Source organism: Lissotriton vulgaris, chromosome 1_1, assembly GCF_964263255.1.
Source record: "Lissotriton vulgaris chromosome 1_1, aLisVul1.2, whole genome shotgun sequence".
In the NCBI taxonomy this organism is placed as follows: Eukaryota; Metazoa; Chordata; class Amphibia; order Caudata; family Salamandridae; genus Lissotriton; species Lissotriton vulgaris.
Genome location: NC_141685.1, coordinates 11,362,113 through 11,381,175, shown reverse-complemented (window position 1 = coordinate 11,381,175; position 19,063 = coordinate 11,362,113). Strand labels below are relative to the sequence as shown.

Here is a 19,063-nt window from a genome sequence, read left to right as displayed (position 1 = left end):
CAGTAACCAATCTGGTATGTACCTAAAGTACATGGTATCAATTTAGTGAGTGAACAGCTGGGCTGTGGGTCTGATTAGCAGGCCCACAGCCACACTAGAGTTGAGAAACCAGAAAATCACATAAAAAAGTGGGGTTGACCATAGGAAGCAGGTCCTACTCTCCTACACAACCCCCTCCCCCCAAACGTAGGGACATTAAACTAACCTTGACCAGATGAGTCTTCATGTTCTAAGTGGAAATATCTGGTGGGTTCATCTGCATTGGCATGGTCAGTCCCAGGTCTATGTTCCACTGTAAAGTCCATCCCCTGTAGGGAAATGGACCACCTAAGCAGTTTGGGATTTTCAGCCTTCATCTGAATTAGCCACAAGAGGGGCTTATGGTCGGTCTGAATCTTGAACAAGTATGGCCTCAGCTTCTTTAGGGCCCAAATCATAGCAAAGGCCTCCCTCTCAATAGCTGACCAACGTTTCTCTCTAGGGGTCAGCGTTCTGCTAAAAAAAGCTATTGGCTGGTCTTGACCATCTTTATTCAATTGTGAAAGGACAGCTCCCACACCCAACTCAGAAGCATCTGTTTGGACAATGAATTCATTGGAGTAGTCTGGACTTGGCAGAATAGGTGCTGTGCACATGGCCTTCTTCAGGTCATCAAATACCTTTTGACAGCTTACTGTCCACTGAACTTTATTTGGCAAATTTCTTTGAAGTAAAGTCATTAAGAGGTGTCACAATGGACCCATAATTTTTTGACAAACTTCCTGTAATAACCAGTCATGCCCAAGAAAGCTCTGACCTGAGTCTGGGTAGTTGGAGGGGACCAGTCCATTATGGTCTTGATCTTGCTCTCCAATGGTTGAACCTGGCCTCCACCTACAAGGTGGCCCAGGTATACAACCTTGCTCTGCCCTATCTGGCACTTGGTAGCCTTGATAGTTAGGCCTGCCTTCTGCAGGGCCTACAAAACATTCTTCAGGTGGATCAGGTGATCTTCCCAGGTGGAGCTAAAGATAGCAATATCATCAAGATAAGCTGCACAATAGTCGTCCAGACCTGAGAGGACTTGGTTCACCAACCATTGAAATGTGGCAGGTGCATTCCTCAGACCAAAGGGCATTACAGCAAATTGATAATGACCTCCTGGGGTTGAGAATGCTTTTTTAGCTTTTGCATCATCAGCTAGTCTGATCTGCCAGTAGCCAGCTGTCAAGTCAAAATGTGTTCAAAATCTTGGCAGAAGCCAATCTGTCAATGAGCTCATCTGCTCTTGGTATTGGGTGGGCATCATTCCTAGTGACAGCATTGAGACCTCTGTAGTCCACACAGAACCTCAGCTCTCTCTTACCATCTTGAGTGTGAGGTTTAGGCACTAGGACTACTGGACTGGCCCAAGGGCTCTCTGAGGGCTCAATGACTCCCAATTCCAACATCTTTTGGACCTCGGTCCTGATACAGTCCCTGACATGACCAGGTTGCCTGTAAATCTTACTTGTAACAGTGTACTGTTGGGGCACCGTATGCGCCCTAATGTAACCCACATATCTACTTTCTCACCACCATCTAAACAATCATTCATATGGTGATGTCCTGAACCTCACATGCACAAACTGTTGAAATCACCACCTTTTAAACCTCGTGTCTGCCATATTACATGCAACATAATGTTGCGTGTAATATGGCAGACACCCAAATGGGATCATACAAACCGTTGCAAGGAACTTGATTATGGTCATTAGGACCAATTTATGATTTTGGACAACTAATCAAGCCCTGAAGAAGTCTCTTTTGAGACAGAACGGGTCGGTTACTGAGAAGTCACAGTTTTTATATTGAGAAAAATTGAATAAATACTTTTTTCCACAAGAAACATGGACTTGTGTGGACAAACTGTTGTGCAACCTACGCTATAATAAGCTAAGAAAGAAACAAATGAAGTGTGTGTGCTGATCACGCTTGTTCAAATTACTGATCTTCTTGTCTGTCCTTGGCGTCAGGACAGGGGGGTTGGCATCCTCCACCAGCCGGAGAGGCCTGGGTCGCATTTCAATGGCAGCACGGCCTTTGAAGCTGCCCGCCCTGGAAAGCAAGTCACCACCCAGAGCAGGCATAGCTCTCGACCTCTAAGGCGCTGCCACTCACCCCATGAGGGCAGAAACACGTCTAGTGGTAGCAAGCTGGCGGGAACTAGTCAGCAACCCCACTAGTAGTTGATATGATTTCAGGGGGTGCATCTACGGTGTCCCTCGGGTGCATTTATTAATACATCTGACACTGGCATCAGTGCAGGTTTATTAAAACAAGATGTCTCTATGGCTTTCCTGCAACTTACAGTATTCAAGAATGGACTTAGGCATTGTAGGGCTCTATTGGCTCATGCAGATATGTCCACACCTGAGGTATAGTGCACACTTCTTTAAGGCAGTTAGGCCTGCTGCAGGCGTGACTTACCTATATCTCAGGCAGTGTCTGAAGGCATGGGCACACAGCGGTGTGTGCCATGTTGTCTCTTCAGTTTTGTCTGCGCGTAGGCACGCAGCCTGAAATGGCAGTTTGCATAGCCTCGGGGAGGGGACCACAGGGGGGCACAATCTGTGCTGCAGCCATATTGGTTTCTCTTCAGCTCCAATGCTCCTGATACCCGGGGTACCCTTCACCAGGGACTTATGCAGTAGTCTGAAGTTCTTCCAATTGTGGAACACTGGTACAGTTTAGTGAAAGAGCTCTGGCACTGGGGACTTGATTGGCAGGCAAAAACTGGGGGCAACTGTGTAAAAAAAGGCACATTCCTAGAGTCAGGGCAAGTCATCATCATCATCATCTTTATTCGATCATGCTAAGAATGACCATAAAAGCACATATAAATACATCAATTAAAAGATGTTATTACCAAATATTATCCTTTAAAATTACACATATGTCTTCACTGTCCTGGAATAAGATGAAAATGTGTAAAAAAATATAATAAATAAAACATTTCATATCGCGGGTCTAGTTACATTTTGATTATTGATCATACTCAGTGGGCCACATGTCATCCCCTTCCTTTTCCTCATGCAAGCCCAAAAGAATGTTGCTACAGATTAGCAAACCAAAGGGTCGGGCAATGTTTTTAGAAAAAATAGTCCTACAGGACAATGCTTAAAGCACATTTAAAAAAAAATTGGTTTCAGATAGGCGTTCCTTTCGCTCTCATACAGCCCGCAGAATTAAACCAAGTGCAGTTCAGTTTGGGGAGATAGATTATCACACGGGCACACGTTTAGATTGGAGTGGTTATAGGTTTTTTCAGGATAGCCAAGCATTAGAGGAATCAAATTAGTGCGGAATCTGAACAGTGCACGGTTTATGTTGGCTAGGTAGGAGAAATATCCCTCCGTTAGTGGTGGATTAAGGTATTAACCTGTACTGTGTTTTTCTCTTTATAATGTTCCCTACGCTTATATTCAGCCGTCAACATAAACATGGCAATACCTTTCTGCTTGGACACCTTCTTACAAACCAGAGGATCTTTAAAAAGTTCGTGGAGGCCTATCTCTTTTAAAACTGTGTCCACGTATCTTAGCCACTTAGATCTTTTCCACTTATAGCCTTGGGATGGTTCAGAGACTTCCTGTCTAACAGGTCCTTTAGAGTCTCTACCCCCCCTTACATCTCGAAGGAGCATAGCATTGGACAGGGAGTGCCGCAGGGCTCTTCCCTTAGCCCTACCCTGTTCAATGTCTATGTCCGCCCTTTGGCGGAGGTGGCTAGAAGGAACGGACTTGCACTGGTATCCTATGCAGACGATACCCAGTTGGTGGTGGCTTTGAATAACAACAGTGGTCTGGAGGCCCATCACTTTAAACAGACACTCACTGACATCACCAACTGGATGACGGCGAATTTTCTCCAATTAAACGCCGGGAAAACTGAGATTCTGCTCCTGGGGAAAAACACCTCGTCCTGGGGAGACAACTGGTGGTCTGACGTCTTAGGCTCTCCCCCCAAGCCAAAGGACTGCGTCAAAAATCTGGGAGTCTGGGTGGACTCTGCTTTAAAGTTCACCAACCACACTAAAAAAGTGGCTGCCACGTGCTTTGGCATTCTACGTAACATCAGGCCCATTTTGAAGTTCTTTGACTGCCGCACTCGCCAGCTTATTGTTCAGGCGACGATCCTTTCTAGACTGGACTATGCCAGCTCTCTCCTATTGGGAGCGAATCTGGCTGAAACCACCAGATTGCAGAGAGTCCAGAATGCGGCAGCCAGGGCTCTGGTTGGTCTCCCTCGCCATTCATCGGTATCTGGAGCCTTGAAAAACCTGCATTGGCTCCCGGTGGGAAAAAGGATCCAGTTCAAGGCTTTATGTTTAGCCTTCAAAATCCTTAAAACAGCCTCTCCCCCCATGCTGCGCCCCCTCCTGTCTGAATACACACCTAGAAGATCGCTCCGCTCAGAAGGGCAACATCTGGCGACCATCCCTCGCACTAGACTGGCCAGAGTAGGCGGACGTTCCTTCAGTTTCCTGGCTGCCAAGCTATGGAATAGTCTGCCCGAAGCCATCCCGGGTATTCAGGACCTCTTAGCCTTTAGAAAGGCCATCAAAACTCATCTTTTTCAATAATCTGTCACTTTTCTGTGCTAACTTCTCTCTGCATTTTGTCTGCTCGCAGCGCCGGGACGCCCCTTGGCTGGGGCAGCCGTGCGCTATATAAATCTCCATAACATTAACATTAACATCCATCCCTAGGCAACTCTTAATTACCATTTGTGTCAGAGTTACTGTGTCTCTCATCCAGATAGAGTGCCATAGGAGGAGTGGGGCTAGTTGAATATAATCTGATATGTAAGGAAGTGCCAATTCCGTGTGTAAGATCCCATTTGTGAAGGACAAAAGGAGGTCCACTACAGATTTTAAAAATTTATTTTCGATAGTTTGTAGTGGTGTTGATGCGACCGTACCCCAGACCCCGGCTCCATAGTTCACGGCTGCCTTAACTCTCGTCTGGTATATGTTTTTTATTAGCAATAAGCGTTTGTCCAATTTCTTTGCTAAACATTTTACGGCAGTAATACCCCTCTCCATCACCAGCCTCCTTCCTTCCATCAGTTTTACCCATGACAGATCTTTGTCAAAAAGAATACCTAAATAGTGAAAGAGTCTACGGCCTCAATTTTTCCTGCGTCCGCGCTAAAGTGTGGAACTTTGTCTCTTTTAGTCCCCCCAGCTGAAATTATAAAGGACTTCGATTGATTTACTTTTAGCTGTAATGAGTCCATAAAAGAGACACGCGCTGTTATGAGCCTTTGTAGCCCGAGCCCCGTTGCAATTAAAACCGCATCATCTGCATAGGACTGTATCGGTAACATTTGGTTTTCGTATAGTGGAACGTCCCTTGCAACCACAGTGAGTGCCTTCTCTACTCCATTTGTATATAGGAGAAGAGAAATGGGGCTAGTACACAGCCATGTCTTACACCTTAGGAGATTTTAAAAAGACATGTGCAATCTCCCGATTTAGTGTAACGCACTGAAGCCGTTGCATTTACGTACGATTGCCTAATATAATTGTAAAATAGCAGGTTCAACCCCATCATCTCCATTATGTTCCATTCAGGGACGATGCAGTCGAATGCCGCGCTCAGGTCAATGAACGCCATGTATAATTTGCCGTCTTTCACGCTGGTATATTTATCAATGGTCAAAGCTAAATTCCAGCATTGATCCACAGTGCCCCTCCCCTGCTGGAAGCCATGCTGGGCCTGAATCAAGATCTCATTTCCTGTGGTCCAGCTTTCTAATCTAGAAAGGAGGAGGCGGTCCATGAGCGTTGATGTTGTATCCAGCAGGGATATTGGTCTGTAATTTTTAGGGACGGCCCTGTCCCCATTTTGATGAATGGGTACAATGACCCCCGAAGACCACGAAGGGGGCGGGCCTATCAAAGCTATGCTATTCAGGACGTTGGTTAAGAGTGGGATCCACAAGTCGGGGTTAGTTTGGAAAAAATCAATTGGTACCCTATCCGGTCCTGGGGCCTTTCCTGAACTACACGAGTTCAGCGCCACCTTTACTTCATTGAGTGTGAATGATATCGCTACATAAGACGTGTCCACTGTAATCACATGGTGGGTATTAGTATCAGAATTTGAAGAGAAGATGTTCTCATAATGTGCGACCCAAGACTCTACGTCTACATTTACATCCATTGTGGGGTCAGAAGGGGTTTTAAAATATGGTGCATTGACTATTTCCCAAAATTCACAGCTATTTCCAGAACAGGCTGCCTTTTCAAATCAATCCATTGATCATCCCAGATTTCTTTTTCTCTTATTTTCCTTGCCCAATTTTATGAAGCCGGGGGCAACTGTCTAAAAAAAGGCACATTCCTACAGTCAGGGCAGGTCCTTGGGTCCGTTGTCCCAGGCGACTGACTAAGTTTGAAGGATTTGGTCCCAGCACCCCCTCCTGGCACACAGGAACTCTGCGTGGCCTTCTGGATGCAACGCAGACTGTTCCGATACAATTACCCGCACCACAACGGCCCCACTTGACAAATAAAAGGATATTAACAAGACAATATTATTTAATAGTACACACTTTGAACATGAAGATACTTTAAATATCTTTTTTTCTAATTTTCAATGCCACCTTAAAGCCAGAATTCACTGGCGGCAATACTGAGGTGTAATTGACACAATTTGAGGGGTGCTTATGAATTTACCTCTGTGACAATTAGCTGCAAAGAAGAACAAGAACTATCTTAAGACAAAATGGCGCCCTATTGTAGACCTAAGATTATACACAGACTAGGGACCATTTCATATTCAACAGAGAGGTAACAAAAGTAAGTATTAGTTCAAATGATTGTTTCACAGTAAAGATATGGAGTACTTAAGTGGGGCCCTGGACTGAATAGGAACATGTGGGGCCCCTCTGATATGTAAGATCACAGGCACTGACATCACAGGAAGTGGCCATTATTTGACCAATAATATTCTTGCATTGTTGAAGCCGCACATCTCCCCACTATCCTTCTCTCCACTTTGCTTACGGCAGAAGAGGCCAATCTGATATCACTGCCTCCTGTTAAGTGTTTACGAGTCCTGACACACTGGTCACACAACTTCTTCACCCACACCCTCTCTGACATATAGGGCTACCACAACAGGACCATATGGGCATTGTGCCTTCCACACAGCGCTCGATACATGGCACAGTTTACAACAGCCCTTTCCTGGCATAGGGGGTCTTCCAAAACAATCTTTCACAGGGGCTATGGCCTGGTTTGGTGCACAGCTGAATCCTCACATTTTACACCGGAGTCCTCTTGGCAGGGCTCTTACCTGCTGGACCCCACTCCCTCCAACGCTCTCTTCTTCCACAAAGGGCACACGGGTCTTATCAAGCAGACCGGGGCTGGTGCTCCATGCTCCGCTGCGGGTGTTCTTGGTTTCCCTGGGAGATGTCCCCTCACCTGGAAGGGAGACGAAGAGGGCTTAGCCTCCAGTCCTGGTCACAGGCAGAAGTCTTGTGGAGCGTCCCCTTCTCACACAACTTGTCTGGCTGTTTGGCAGATGACAATTTTTGGGGACACAACCTCCCCTTCTTATACTCCTGTTCCTGTTCAAGGATTTGGTCCCAGCAGCCCCTCCTGGGACACAGGAAGTGCCCATTATTTGACCAATAATATTCTTGCATTGATGAAGCCGCACATCTCCCCACTATCCTTCTCTCCACTCTGCTTACGGCAGAAGAGGTCAATCTGATACCATTGCCTCCTGTTGGGACGTTAAAGTCCTCTATGTGGTAAAGATGTGTACCCATGCCCTGAGTGCCCAACCGTACTGTTGTCTGTACCCCTAATGCTGATTTTCATCATAGTTGAACAGAGGTCATGCTCGTACACCATACCATAGGCATGTCTCATAGATTGTGGTCTTGTTGGACCAGGAGGGGCACCCAATTTGCTACCCTCACAGTGATGGAAGGTACTACCTTCACCGAGAGTTAAGCAGCACGAGTGGGGTGATTAGTAGTAGTGACAGGACCTTTTAATCCTGTTTCTGCTCAGCTCTCTAGATATTTTATGTTCTTCCCCTCCTCTACCCCACTACTCTTTTGCTGCCCCACCAGGCCGGTTCTAGGACTTGTGGGGCCCTGGACTGACTATGAACATGTGGGGCCCCTCTGATACGTAAGATCACAGGCACTGACATCACAGGAAGTGCCCATTATTTGACCAATAATATTCTTGTATTGTTGGAGCCGCACATCTCAGCACTATCCTTCTCTCCACTCTGCTTACGGCAGAACGGAGGAGTGGGGTAGAGGAGGGGAAGATCATAAAAAATCTAGAGAGCTGTGCAGAAACCGGAGAGGAGGCAAAGCAACAGACGAGCAGGGTTGAGGGACATGGAGCATTTATTTTCTGACACTTATAGAGCGCGAACAATTACCCTTGGGTGTCTCGGCGCTAGACTGCAGTAATGTCATTCCTTAGAGGTGAGGATGCGGTGGGTGTACTGTATTATTGGTTGAATAACCACGTCTTCAGATTTTTTCTAAACTGTAAGAGCGATGGACTGGCTTTGATGTGGTATGGTAGGGTGTTCCAGATTTTGGGGGCCGCAACTAGGAAGCGGCGGTCACCCCATGTGACTGTTCTGCTACGTGGGACCACTAATTGGTTAAGTGATGAAGATCGTAGCTTTCTGGCAGGACTGTAAGGTATTAGGTGATCTTTTAGGAAGCGAGGCCCCTGATCCTGCATTACCTTGTAGACTATGCACATAGCTTTAAACTTTATCCTGTTTTGGATAGACAACCAATGGTAGGACCTCAGAGTATCTGAGATGGGTGCGAATTTTGTTTTTTTGGACAGCAGGCGTGCGGCCGCATTTTGTACCGTCTGCAACTTTTTTGTGACTCTGGATTGTGCATTCAGAAAGAGTCCGTTGCAGTAATCTAGTGAATTTAAAACCAATGACGTGACCAGGGTCTTAGCGGCCGTGTCAGGCAGAAAAGGCAAGATTTTCCTTATCATTCTGAGTTTAAAATGGGCCGTGGACGCTACCTTATTGGCATGAGCCATAAAGTTAAGCTGGTTGTCAAAGGTAACTCCTAGATTTCTCACCTTGGGGGTCGGACAGGGTGGGGTGCCAAATGCTGATGGCCACCAAGTAGTGGGCCACGGTGGCGAGAGATTGCTAAAAATGACAACCTCCATTTTCTCGGAGTTGAGCTTCAGGCAGTTTCCTGCCATCCACTCACCGATAGCTGTCATGCCTCTTTGGAACCTTTCTGCCACCTCCTGTCCGTCACCCTTAATGGCCAACACCAACTGTGTGTCGTCTGCGTATGAGGTTAGGCGCATCCCATGTGCTTTGATGACACTAGCAAGGTCCGACACATAGATGTTAAAAAGTGTCGGACTAAGGGATGAGCCTTGAGGGACCCCACACGGCAACGACAGTTTGGCAGATTGGAATGGTCCAAGAGTGACCGCCTGAGTTCTATTAGCCAAGAAGGAGGCAAGCAGGTTTCTCGCAGTGGAGTGGATTCCCATTTTTTCGACACGGTCGACCAAGGTCTTATGGTCAACCGTGTCGAATGCTGCCGAGAGGTCCAAGAGTACCAGCAAAGCTGTCCCTCCTTGGTCCCGGATGAGTCTAATATCATCCGCTGCTTTGATGAGAGCAGTTTCGGTTCCATGATATTTACGGAACCCAAACTGGGTATCATCAAGCAGATTGTTTCTCTCTATATATTCCAACAGCTGCTGGTTCATGGCTTTCTCTGTCAGTTTGGCCAAAAAAGGAAGACTTGCTATAGGCCGGTAATTTTTCAGATCATTCCTGTCAAGATTTGGTTTTTTAAGCAAAGGCTTCATCAATGTGTTTTTTAAAGAGTCTGGATAGGTCCCAGAGCTCAATATTATATTGCAAACGTGAGTGATAATGGGAGTAATTGTATCTGAAACCATGGCTAACACCGAAGTGGGGCAAGGGTCCAATGCAGAGCCTGATTTAATGGACCTCAGTATGGTTTTAGTTTGATCGGTCGTTAAAGGTTTAAAACTCGTCATGGTATTACTCAGAACTGTCTGCGAGAGAGGGGCAGCAGTAGTATTAGGTTCCAAGGTGAAAGCTTGGTATATATTATTCACCTTTGTGAAGAAGAACTCAGACAGGGCATCACATAGTGATTGTGATGGGGGGGGTTTAAGTCTGGTGTGTTACCCGATAGGGTTTTAGCTATGTTATACAGCTGGTTGCTGGAATTTTTAGCATGTTCTATATGCAGAGAGAAGAAGTGCTTCTTTGCTGTCGTGATCATAGTTTTATAAGTGGCTAGAGCTTCTTTATATTTATTCTTACTTTCACTGTCGTAAGTTCGTCGCCAATACCTTTCCCTGTTTCTCGTTAATTGTTTCTGTATTTTTAGCTCTTCTGTGTACCATTGAGCAGTCGGCGTACTTCTGTTTCTTGAGTGGGACTTAGTGGGTGCCAGTTGAGACGTGGCGTCACTCAGCCATTCATGAAATTGAGAAGTAGAAGTACAGGGATGGTTAGATAGTTCAGGTTTAGTATTATTTAAAAGTATATTTAGGTTGTTGTAATTTATGTCCTTCCACGCCTTGAAAGTGCCTGGCTTGGGGTGGGAAGTCTTCTTCCTGAACGGATCTTTAATGGTCAGCCTACTGAAAATGGCCGAGTGGTCGGTCCACGTCATGGGAAGGATTTCGGTCACCTGAAGGTCTTCCACGTTCGTAAACATGCCGTCTAGCGTATGTCCTGCCTGATGGGTTGGGGCCGTGACCAATTGCTTAAGACCTATAATTTCTAAGTCTGATGTGAGGGTGATAGTATCTCTATCATTATTTTGTTCAGATAAAAATTAAAATCGCCCATTACAGTAATGGACTCATCTGTGGCTATTGATTCTATTAAGGTGCTTAAGTTTGTTAGGAAAGCTGCTCTAGCCCCAGGAGGTCGATAGAGGAGCACTCCCTTGAAACTAAAAGACAGTGTGAATTTTATATTAAAATGTAGAGCTTCGCATGACATGGCAGGGATAGGGGATGTGCGGACCTCAAATTGGTCTCTCACTATGATAGCCAGGCCACCGCCTCTGTTTCTCTCTCTGTCCTGCCTATAAACATTATAGCCAGGTGGAACTGCCGTGACCAAGTCGGGTGCAGATGCCTCGTCCATCCACGTTTCCGTAATATACAGGGCATCTAATTTGTAGTCGATGATGAGATCGGCTATCTCTTGGCAGTGTTTGCCCAGAGAGCGCGCATTGATTAGGGCCATGGTGATGTGCTTCTCCTTAACCTGCTTAGAGACCTGAGTGTGGGAGATGCCGTTGTTAAAGGGGACGATGGTATCACAATGAGAGCACTTTATATTGGTGCCCGTGGGAGTATGTGTCAGGTCAAATTTGGTACAACGGGAGTTATGGGTTGGGCGAAGCCTCAGCAGAGTACTCCGTTTGTACAGGATGGGTCGAGCAGGGGTCGTGGCCCTGGGCCCGGTCCCGGCGCGCCCGCTGCGCCCGCCCGCTGCACGGACGGGTGGGCCTGCTGCTTTTATCCATTACAGAGCAAGGTGGGAGGAGGGTGGGAGGAGCGATCACCTGGGCAGGCAGCCTTGCCCTACCCAAGATGGCGGCCAAAGTGGCTGTACTCGATCTCAGCGCCTAAAGACAGCAGCACTGAGAGGGGAGATCCAAAAAGGTCTTGGGCGAAGCAATCTTGCTCCAAGAAAGGTACTTAACAATTTAAAATCGGGCAGTTAAAATTTCTACAAGTTTTAAAAAACGGGTTATTTCTCATTCAATAACTCACGTTTTACAATAGTGTTGCACAAGGAAGTGCAGAGCTCCCCCGGCTTCCGCCTCAAGGGTTGAAAAATGCCCTTTCGCCTCCAGTCCCTCCCGCCCGTCCCTCGAGCATGAGCACGAGGGACGGGCGGGAGGGACTGGAGGCGAAAGAGGCACAAGAAAGAGAGAGCATTAGAAGGACCCATATTATATGTTATTTAGAGGCTCTATCATGGAAACTGAAGCATTGTGAGACCCCTACTTAGCGGGAATGGGATGTTACGTATGTACATATATGTACATTAGGGACTAATGATAGAAAGCAAGTGTTTACCACTTGTATCCGATATTCAAGTTTTGCAAAAGGTCAGAAACAACCCTCACAATCCATGCTGCCTAGAGGAGGTGGACTGGATCACCCTTCACATGTGTCCTGCAAAATACACAGACTTTAGAGAAGTTGTGTCAGTTTATGATGGAATGACTGGCGACATTTACATGGACGTCTCTTCTAAGGAGCTGAGATCTAGATTGGAAGTAAAACTGCACGATGAGGTAAGAACAGTGACCCTTGATGCCACCACAGGGTGGAGGGATCCTGAAAGATAGCACCGTCTGTACTGACTCCATCAGGATCAAAGGCTGCTGAGCCTACGTTACACAAGTACTCATGACCTTCCTGCACAATGAGGTAAGAACAGTGACCCTTGATGCCACCACAGGGTGGAGGGATCCTGAAAGATAGCACTGTGTGTACTTATTCCATCAGGATCAAATGCTGCTGAGCCTACGTTACACAAGTACTCATCACCTTCCTACACAAATGCAGCACTTAACAAGGGCTAAACTTTATGAAATATAGAGACCGGCGTGATGTGTGTGCACGAGCTGCCCATGATTGTAGCTGCAGATATGTGCATATCACTCACTCAAATGCAATTTACATTCCTGATTAAATAAATGTGATCACCTTTAATGTTTCTTAGCCCCTCCCCCAAGGAAGATGTGCTGACTGAGTTCCTGCTTCCATCCTTCACGCACAGCTCTCACACATGGCAATCTTGGGCAGTCACAGTTTGTGGAATTTGAAACTACAACTTTATTCACCACCTCACAGGACTTTTTGGTGACAGCAATGTGCACAGACATGCATGATGAAGATAGAACTGGGCTCACAGGGTTGGGCCTTTTATTTCCTTTGTGTTTCCAGCGGTGCTGTTAGCCATGTGCTGTTTGAAGCTCTGGGACAAGAAACCATCTCAGCATCTAAGCGCATGAGAGACTTCAGGGCACTTCTGCGTCATCCTTGGCTAAAAGCCAAGACTTCTGAATGTAGATACTTGTCTCATCCATCTCACTGCAGCATCACTGCTCACAAGCAGGCACTGTGCCAGCTTAGACATTGACTGAATGTTCCCCTTTCCAGGAGGGGTTTTCCCAGCACAGGTCAAATATCCTCATGTCCTGCTGTTCACGTTGTATCTTCTGTCACAGAAAGATATCAAGGAGGCCTTAACCCAGACGACTTGTTACTGAGTCTAAATTTGCATCTTGTTCTAGAACAAAGGAGGTGGCCTGGTCAGTGTAAGTTAAAATATTACACACATGTGAAACCATAAGATCCTGTCACTGGAGTGACCCCTTCACCCCCTTGAGACCACTGACTCGGGCACAGAATAAGAATCAATCTGGCATTAGCAATAAGATTAATCATCCCTGTGTTGTCATCAGCAGTGGGGGTGCCTGTCCGTGGCTCACCCTGCCCTGGTGCTGTCCCCTCAACCCCTCATCTCTGTACTTCATGGAGAGACTAAAGCGGGCTGTAACGAGGGGCGCAGAACAGACCCCCAATAAAAAAAGACCAGCAGGCACCTCATTTCAGAAGAAGAAGTTACTAGCAGGCTTTGCCTTCCTCTTCCTCATCTAAATATTCAGCAGTGTTTGCAGTGCTGGAGGCGGCTCCTTGAACCGACTCCATGAGGATGATCCTCTGCAAGGCCCAGTATAGCCAGGAAGCGTCGGCCATCTTTCGATTGGGAAGGACCCTTTCTAGGAGTGGGAAAGAGACAAATCCTGCATATCTAAAAGCACTGAGTTCACAAGGACACTCAGGGAAGGTCATGTAGTGATACCCTTCAGGTGTTGTTTTGTATTATGTGTGTATCTGGGTGGGCTGCCCTGTGATACCCAGTACTATAACACCAAGCATCCGTACTGTATAGGGTGGGCTGCCCTCCGTGACCCAGTACTATAACACCAAGCATCCGTACTGTACCATGGTGGGCTGCCCTCTGTGACCCAGTAATATAACACCAAGCATCCGTACTGTACCTGGGTGGGCTGCCATGTGAGACCCAGTACTATAGCACCAAGCATCCATACTGTACCTGGGTGGGCTGCCCTCTGTGACCCAGGACTATAACACCAAGCATCCGTACTGTACCTGGGTGGGCTGCCATGTGAGACCCAGTACTATAACACCAAGCATCCGTACTGTACCTGGGTGGGCTGCCCTCTGAGACCCAGTACTATCACACCAAGCATCCATACTCTACCTGGGTGGGCTGCCATGTGAGACCCAGTACTATAACACCAAGCATCCGTACTGTACCTGGGTGGGCTGCCATGTGAGACCCAGTACTATAACACCAAGCATCCATACTCTACCTGGGTGGGCTGCCATGTGAGACCCAGTACTATAACACCAAGCATCCGTACTGTACCTGGATGGGCTGCCATGTGAGACCCAGTACTATAACACCAAGCATCCATACTGTACCTGGGTGGGCTGCCCTCTGTGACCCAGTACTATAACACCAAACATCCGTACTGTACCTGGGTGGGCTGCCATGTGAGACCCAGTACTATAACACCAAGCATCCGTACTGTACCTGGGTGGGCTGCCCTCTGAGACCCAGTACTATCAAACCAAGCATCCATACTCTACCTGGGTGGGCTGCCATGTGAGACCCAGTACTATAACACCAAGCATCCGTACTGTACCTGGGTGGGCTGCCATGTGAGACCCAGTACTATAACACCAAGCATCCATACTCTACCTGGGTGGGCTGCCATGTGAGACCCAGTACTATAACACCAAGCATCCGTACTGTACGTGGGTGGGCTGCCATGTGAGACCCAGTACTATAACACCAAGCATCCATACTGTACCTGGGTGGGCTGCCCTCTGTGACCCAGTACTATAACACCAAGCATCCGTACTGTACCTGGGTGGGCTGCCATGTGAGACCCAGTACTATAACACCAAGCATCCGTACTGTACCTGGGTGGGCTGCCCTCTGAGACCCAGTACTATCACACCAAGCATCCATACTCTACCTGGGTGGGCTGCCATGTGAGACCCAGTACTATAACACCAAGCATCCGTACTGTACCTGGGTGGGCTGCCATGTGAGACCCAGTACTATAACACCAAGCATCCATACTCTACCTGGGTGAGCTGCCATGTGAGACCCAGTACTATAACACCAAGCATCCCTACTGCACCTGGGTGGGCTGCCCTCTATGAGACCCAGTGCTATAACACCAAGCATCCATACTGTACCTGGGTGGGCTGCCCTCTGTAAGACCCAGTACTGTACCTGGGTGGGCGTCCCACGGAGGATGTCTTTGAAATGGCCTGATTCACCTTCTATTCTCTCTACTAGAGGAGAAAGTTTGTCCGCCCCTGACTGACCAGCCACGTGACAGTGGGAGGAGTTAAAGTGTTTCTTGTGCACCTCGGATCTGAGAGTACTGGGCCAGGACTGCTGCTGGTCTGATTATTTATACCTTGATTAAAACTGGTTTACTGTTGGTAATAAATCCTGAAAATTATTAATGTTTTAAACCCCTCTCTTTCTCTTTCTCGCTCCTTCTTAGCCTCATGTTCTGTGGGATAACCAATGCTACCTGTGCAGCTCTGGCCGCCGCCCTTCGCTCCAACCGCTCTTTGCTGGACCTGATCTTGAATGGGAATAGACTGGGTGACGCTGGTGCAACCCTGATCTGTGACGCCCTGAAGCAACCGGTCACCCGGCTGCAGGAGATGAGGTAAGGAACGGGGAGGGGGGGGGGGGGATTTTCTGATTCATCTGCATTTCTGTCCTTCTCTCTGCGTTGATGGACGTTGATTAAATCCCTTCCAGAGCAGAAACAGTGTGCTGTCTTGAGGTGGTCTCAGCATCCCGAGTAGAAGAATGTCCCCTAAGGGATGCAGATTTTATGGAGTCTCCCCTCCTGCTCGCATAAGTTTCATTTCTTGTAGATTATTCGATGCCTATGTTCAGCTGCATCTATTCATTGGTTGCAGTGGCAGCAGAGAGTGGGTGGGGGGGGTGTAAATGTAGTCCAAGATACAATATTACCTCGAATGAATGCTGGCCGTGCGTCCCAACAACATCAGAAATGAAAGTGGATGAACATTTAGTAAAACTAAGGTTGTACATTCTATCACTGAATTTGAATAAACTTATACCCACATTGATTTTTTGTTGTATTTGCATTTTGATAATTCTAACCAGGCTCCCTGGATGTCAGAGCACCATACAGAAGATTGTATGCATCATCTTTTTACAGTAAGAGCTAGAATTCACAACAAGAGGGCTTGTGGTAGAGACATGGAAGGAATAAAGACAGCCAGCCTTCACACACCATGGAAAACAGAGTCAACAGAAAGAGAAATAAAAAGAGGACCTATAGAATAATGAGATCATGTTTGGGCAGGCAGGAGGGTGAGGAAGCAATATCCACAATGTAATGACTGGTGATCATTTGATGGGTGATAAACTGAGCGTCAGGTAGAATGAATTAAACTCAAACAGATTCTATTCATCCATCCCTGAATGATGAAGAAGACCTCTGCCCCCTCATCCTGCCTTCATCTCTAGTGCTGGGGGTCATCAGCTCAGCTTTGAAAGTGGAGTCCTGGTTTAACCAAGGCTCGTGAAGGCATCTGTTGATCAGAGTAGGGAGGGCGTGATCCTTGTGACCGTCCACAAGTGAAGTCGGGGGGTTCTTCCCCTGAAGAAACACGTGTTAGCTGGGCAATCGTTCGAATTAAAGAGATAATCACAATCGCACTTTTTGATCTCATTTGTATGATACATGTACCTTTTGATTCTGTGAAGAATTTGTACAAATGTCCTTTTGAACATTGGAATATTAGCGCGTGCATAAGCTTGCTGGATTCATGTTTCGATCCTAGGGTCTACTTTGGAGGGCTTAGGGTGTTCACCCTCATCTGTTTGCACCGATGCACTTTTATCTGACAGATTTTGAGCACACTTCATTGGCGCCATCTTCTGCCACACAAGAAACCCTCCTCTTTTGCGTTTGTCCACAAGTGATGTCCAGTGTCTTGTCCACTCCTGCCCTATTGATACCCTGGATCAGTGTCAGGCAGAAAGGAATGGACTCAATCAAATGAACTACCTGGTGTAAGAAGTTAGCCTGGCATATGATGTCCACTATTCTAGTGGGCACCTTGCACCAGTCTAAACGACCCTTATGATGGTGGTTGTAAAGTCAACCTTATAGAAAGCTATCCTAGTGGTAGCATGGACCAGCAGTCTTCAGGCTAAGACTTCAGTAGGCAAGTTAAGCAAGTTGTTTTACCATATATAATCCCTTGAAAACCAAATGAAAGGACACCACACAAGGTATTTATCAAATATATATGTATTTATTTCTAACACAACCCCTCTGAACTCTGTATGAGGTCAGAGGTAAAAATACAATACAAGTCAGAGAGTTAATACACAATAAGTTGCACAGTATACGTTATGCCCTAGGGGCCTCACTAACCATATACTAAGTAAGTGGTATAAGAACCATGTGAGAGTTAGAAAGCAGGCCTAGGGCCAGTAGAATTGCTGGGTCTACACTAATCAACCAGTTGTTAGGAAGTAGGATTCCCACAGGAGCCGCGTGCAGTGTCTAAACACAGGCGCGTGTTCCTATTGACTTTCTATGGTGTTCGTAAAAGTAACAAAGTTAAAGATTAAGGACACTTCCGGATGGACTTGGACGGAACACTTTTAAACTAGGACACTAGAAGAGTCAATACCCATGGGAGCACTGGAGTATGGAGTTACCTCACCCAGGGAAGCCGGGTGCATAGGTATCTTTTTGTGTCGGGTTTCGTTGTCGTTTTCTATGGAGAGCTGCAAAGAAGTGCTGCAGCTGACCAGAAGAAAAGTGTCTGTATGGATCCAAGGGTGGATTGGAGATGTGAAGAACCTGAAAACAGAGGGGACAGAGTCTGGGTCACTAGCCAGTGACCAGGAAGGAACCAGGCGATGTTGGGTGCTTTGCAGGTGAAGATGGTGAGCTTGACTCTTCAGCCACGAGGTCCAGGAGGCATCGACGATGACCAGGAGCTGGATTCGAGCTGTCCCACAATAGACCTAGATGACTGCAGTGTCGGTATATGGATTAGCCCCAACAAGCCTTGGCAACTGCAACCCATGCAGGATGTCGAGATTGTCTCTGTTGCAGACCAGCATGGTCTGTGGCACTTCTCCTTTGCAGGGAAGCGGAAGCAATCCTGGAGCAACAAGGAAAGCAAAGTAGTTTCAAGATGGCTTCTTTGGGGGGCTCACTAGCCAACGGGCAACCGTCTGGGGAGAAATGTTGAGCACAAATGTGAAGGTGGGTCCCACGGGACACTAGTGGAGTGTGGGGGCCTGAGCTTTGGTTCAAATGATGCTCAAGGCTGGGGCTTTTCGTACCCCAATGCACAACTTACTGAGGCTTTAGGAAAGGAGTGCAGTTAGCAAAATGCAGGACATCCAAGATGTTTGGTCTCACGTCTCTCCTGTCCGCCACGGGTCTCAGCTTTGCTGTGGATGTCGGTCATGGTGAGAGAAGTCGGGGGGCGTGGCTTGGATGCCGAGGAGGTAGGCAGCGTGAGCTCGGAGCTCCGCGCCCGATCCCGGAAAATATCCTGAAAATCTGATCGGACCCCGACGTAATTGATATCATCCGGCACTGGAAGGTACCACGGAGGGTCCGGTGCCCACGGAGGACGACACCGGCCCATTCCAAGCCAGTTCTTCGACTTTGAAAGTTGGACTCAGGCGCGAAGTCTTCGACCTAAAATGGCGGCGGTGGCATGAGACACGGAGACGACGGAGTCGCCGGTCCGGAGCCCCACTAAGAGCTGCTCCCCCTACAGTTTGGAGGTGTTAGCGGTTGCATCGCGCCCCTCCCTGGGTGTTGGAGTGGACCTTGGGCGCACCTCGGGCGGTGGTTGGGA

At 47.4% G+C, this 19,063-nt stretch overlaps 1 protein-coding gene across 1 annotated transcript in view; it reads left to right on the top strand.

Annotated features, from left to right (window-relative positions):
• The window catches only part of LOC147736956 (NACHT, LRR and PYD domains-containing protein 3-like), a 409,027-nt gene extending 390,585 nt beyond the window's left edge, over positions 1 to 18,442 (top strand). The window contains exons 10-11 of the mRNA XM_086922388.1: positions 15,688 to 15,858; positions 18,337 to 18,442. Coding sequence (XP_086778514.1) covers positions 15,688 to 15,858; positions 18,337 to 18,442 — 277 coding nt within the window. The remainder of the gene's footprint in view (positions 1 to 15,687; positions 15,859 to 18,336) is intronic.
• The last annotated feature ends 621 nt before the right edge of the window (positions 18,443 to 19,063 follow it).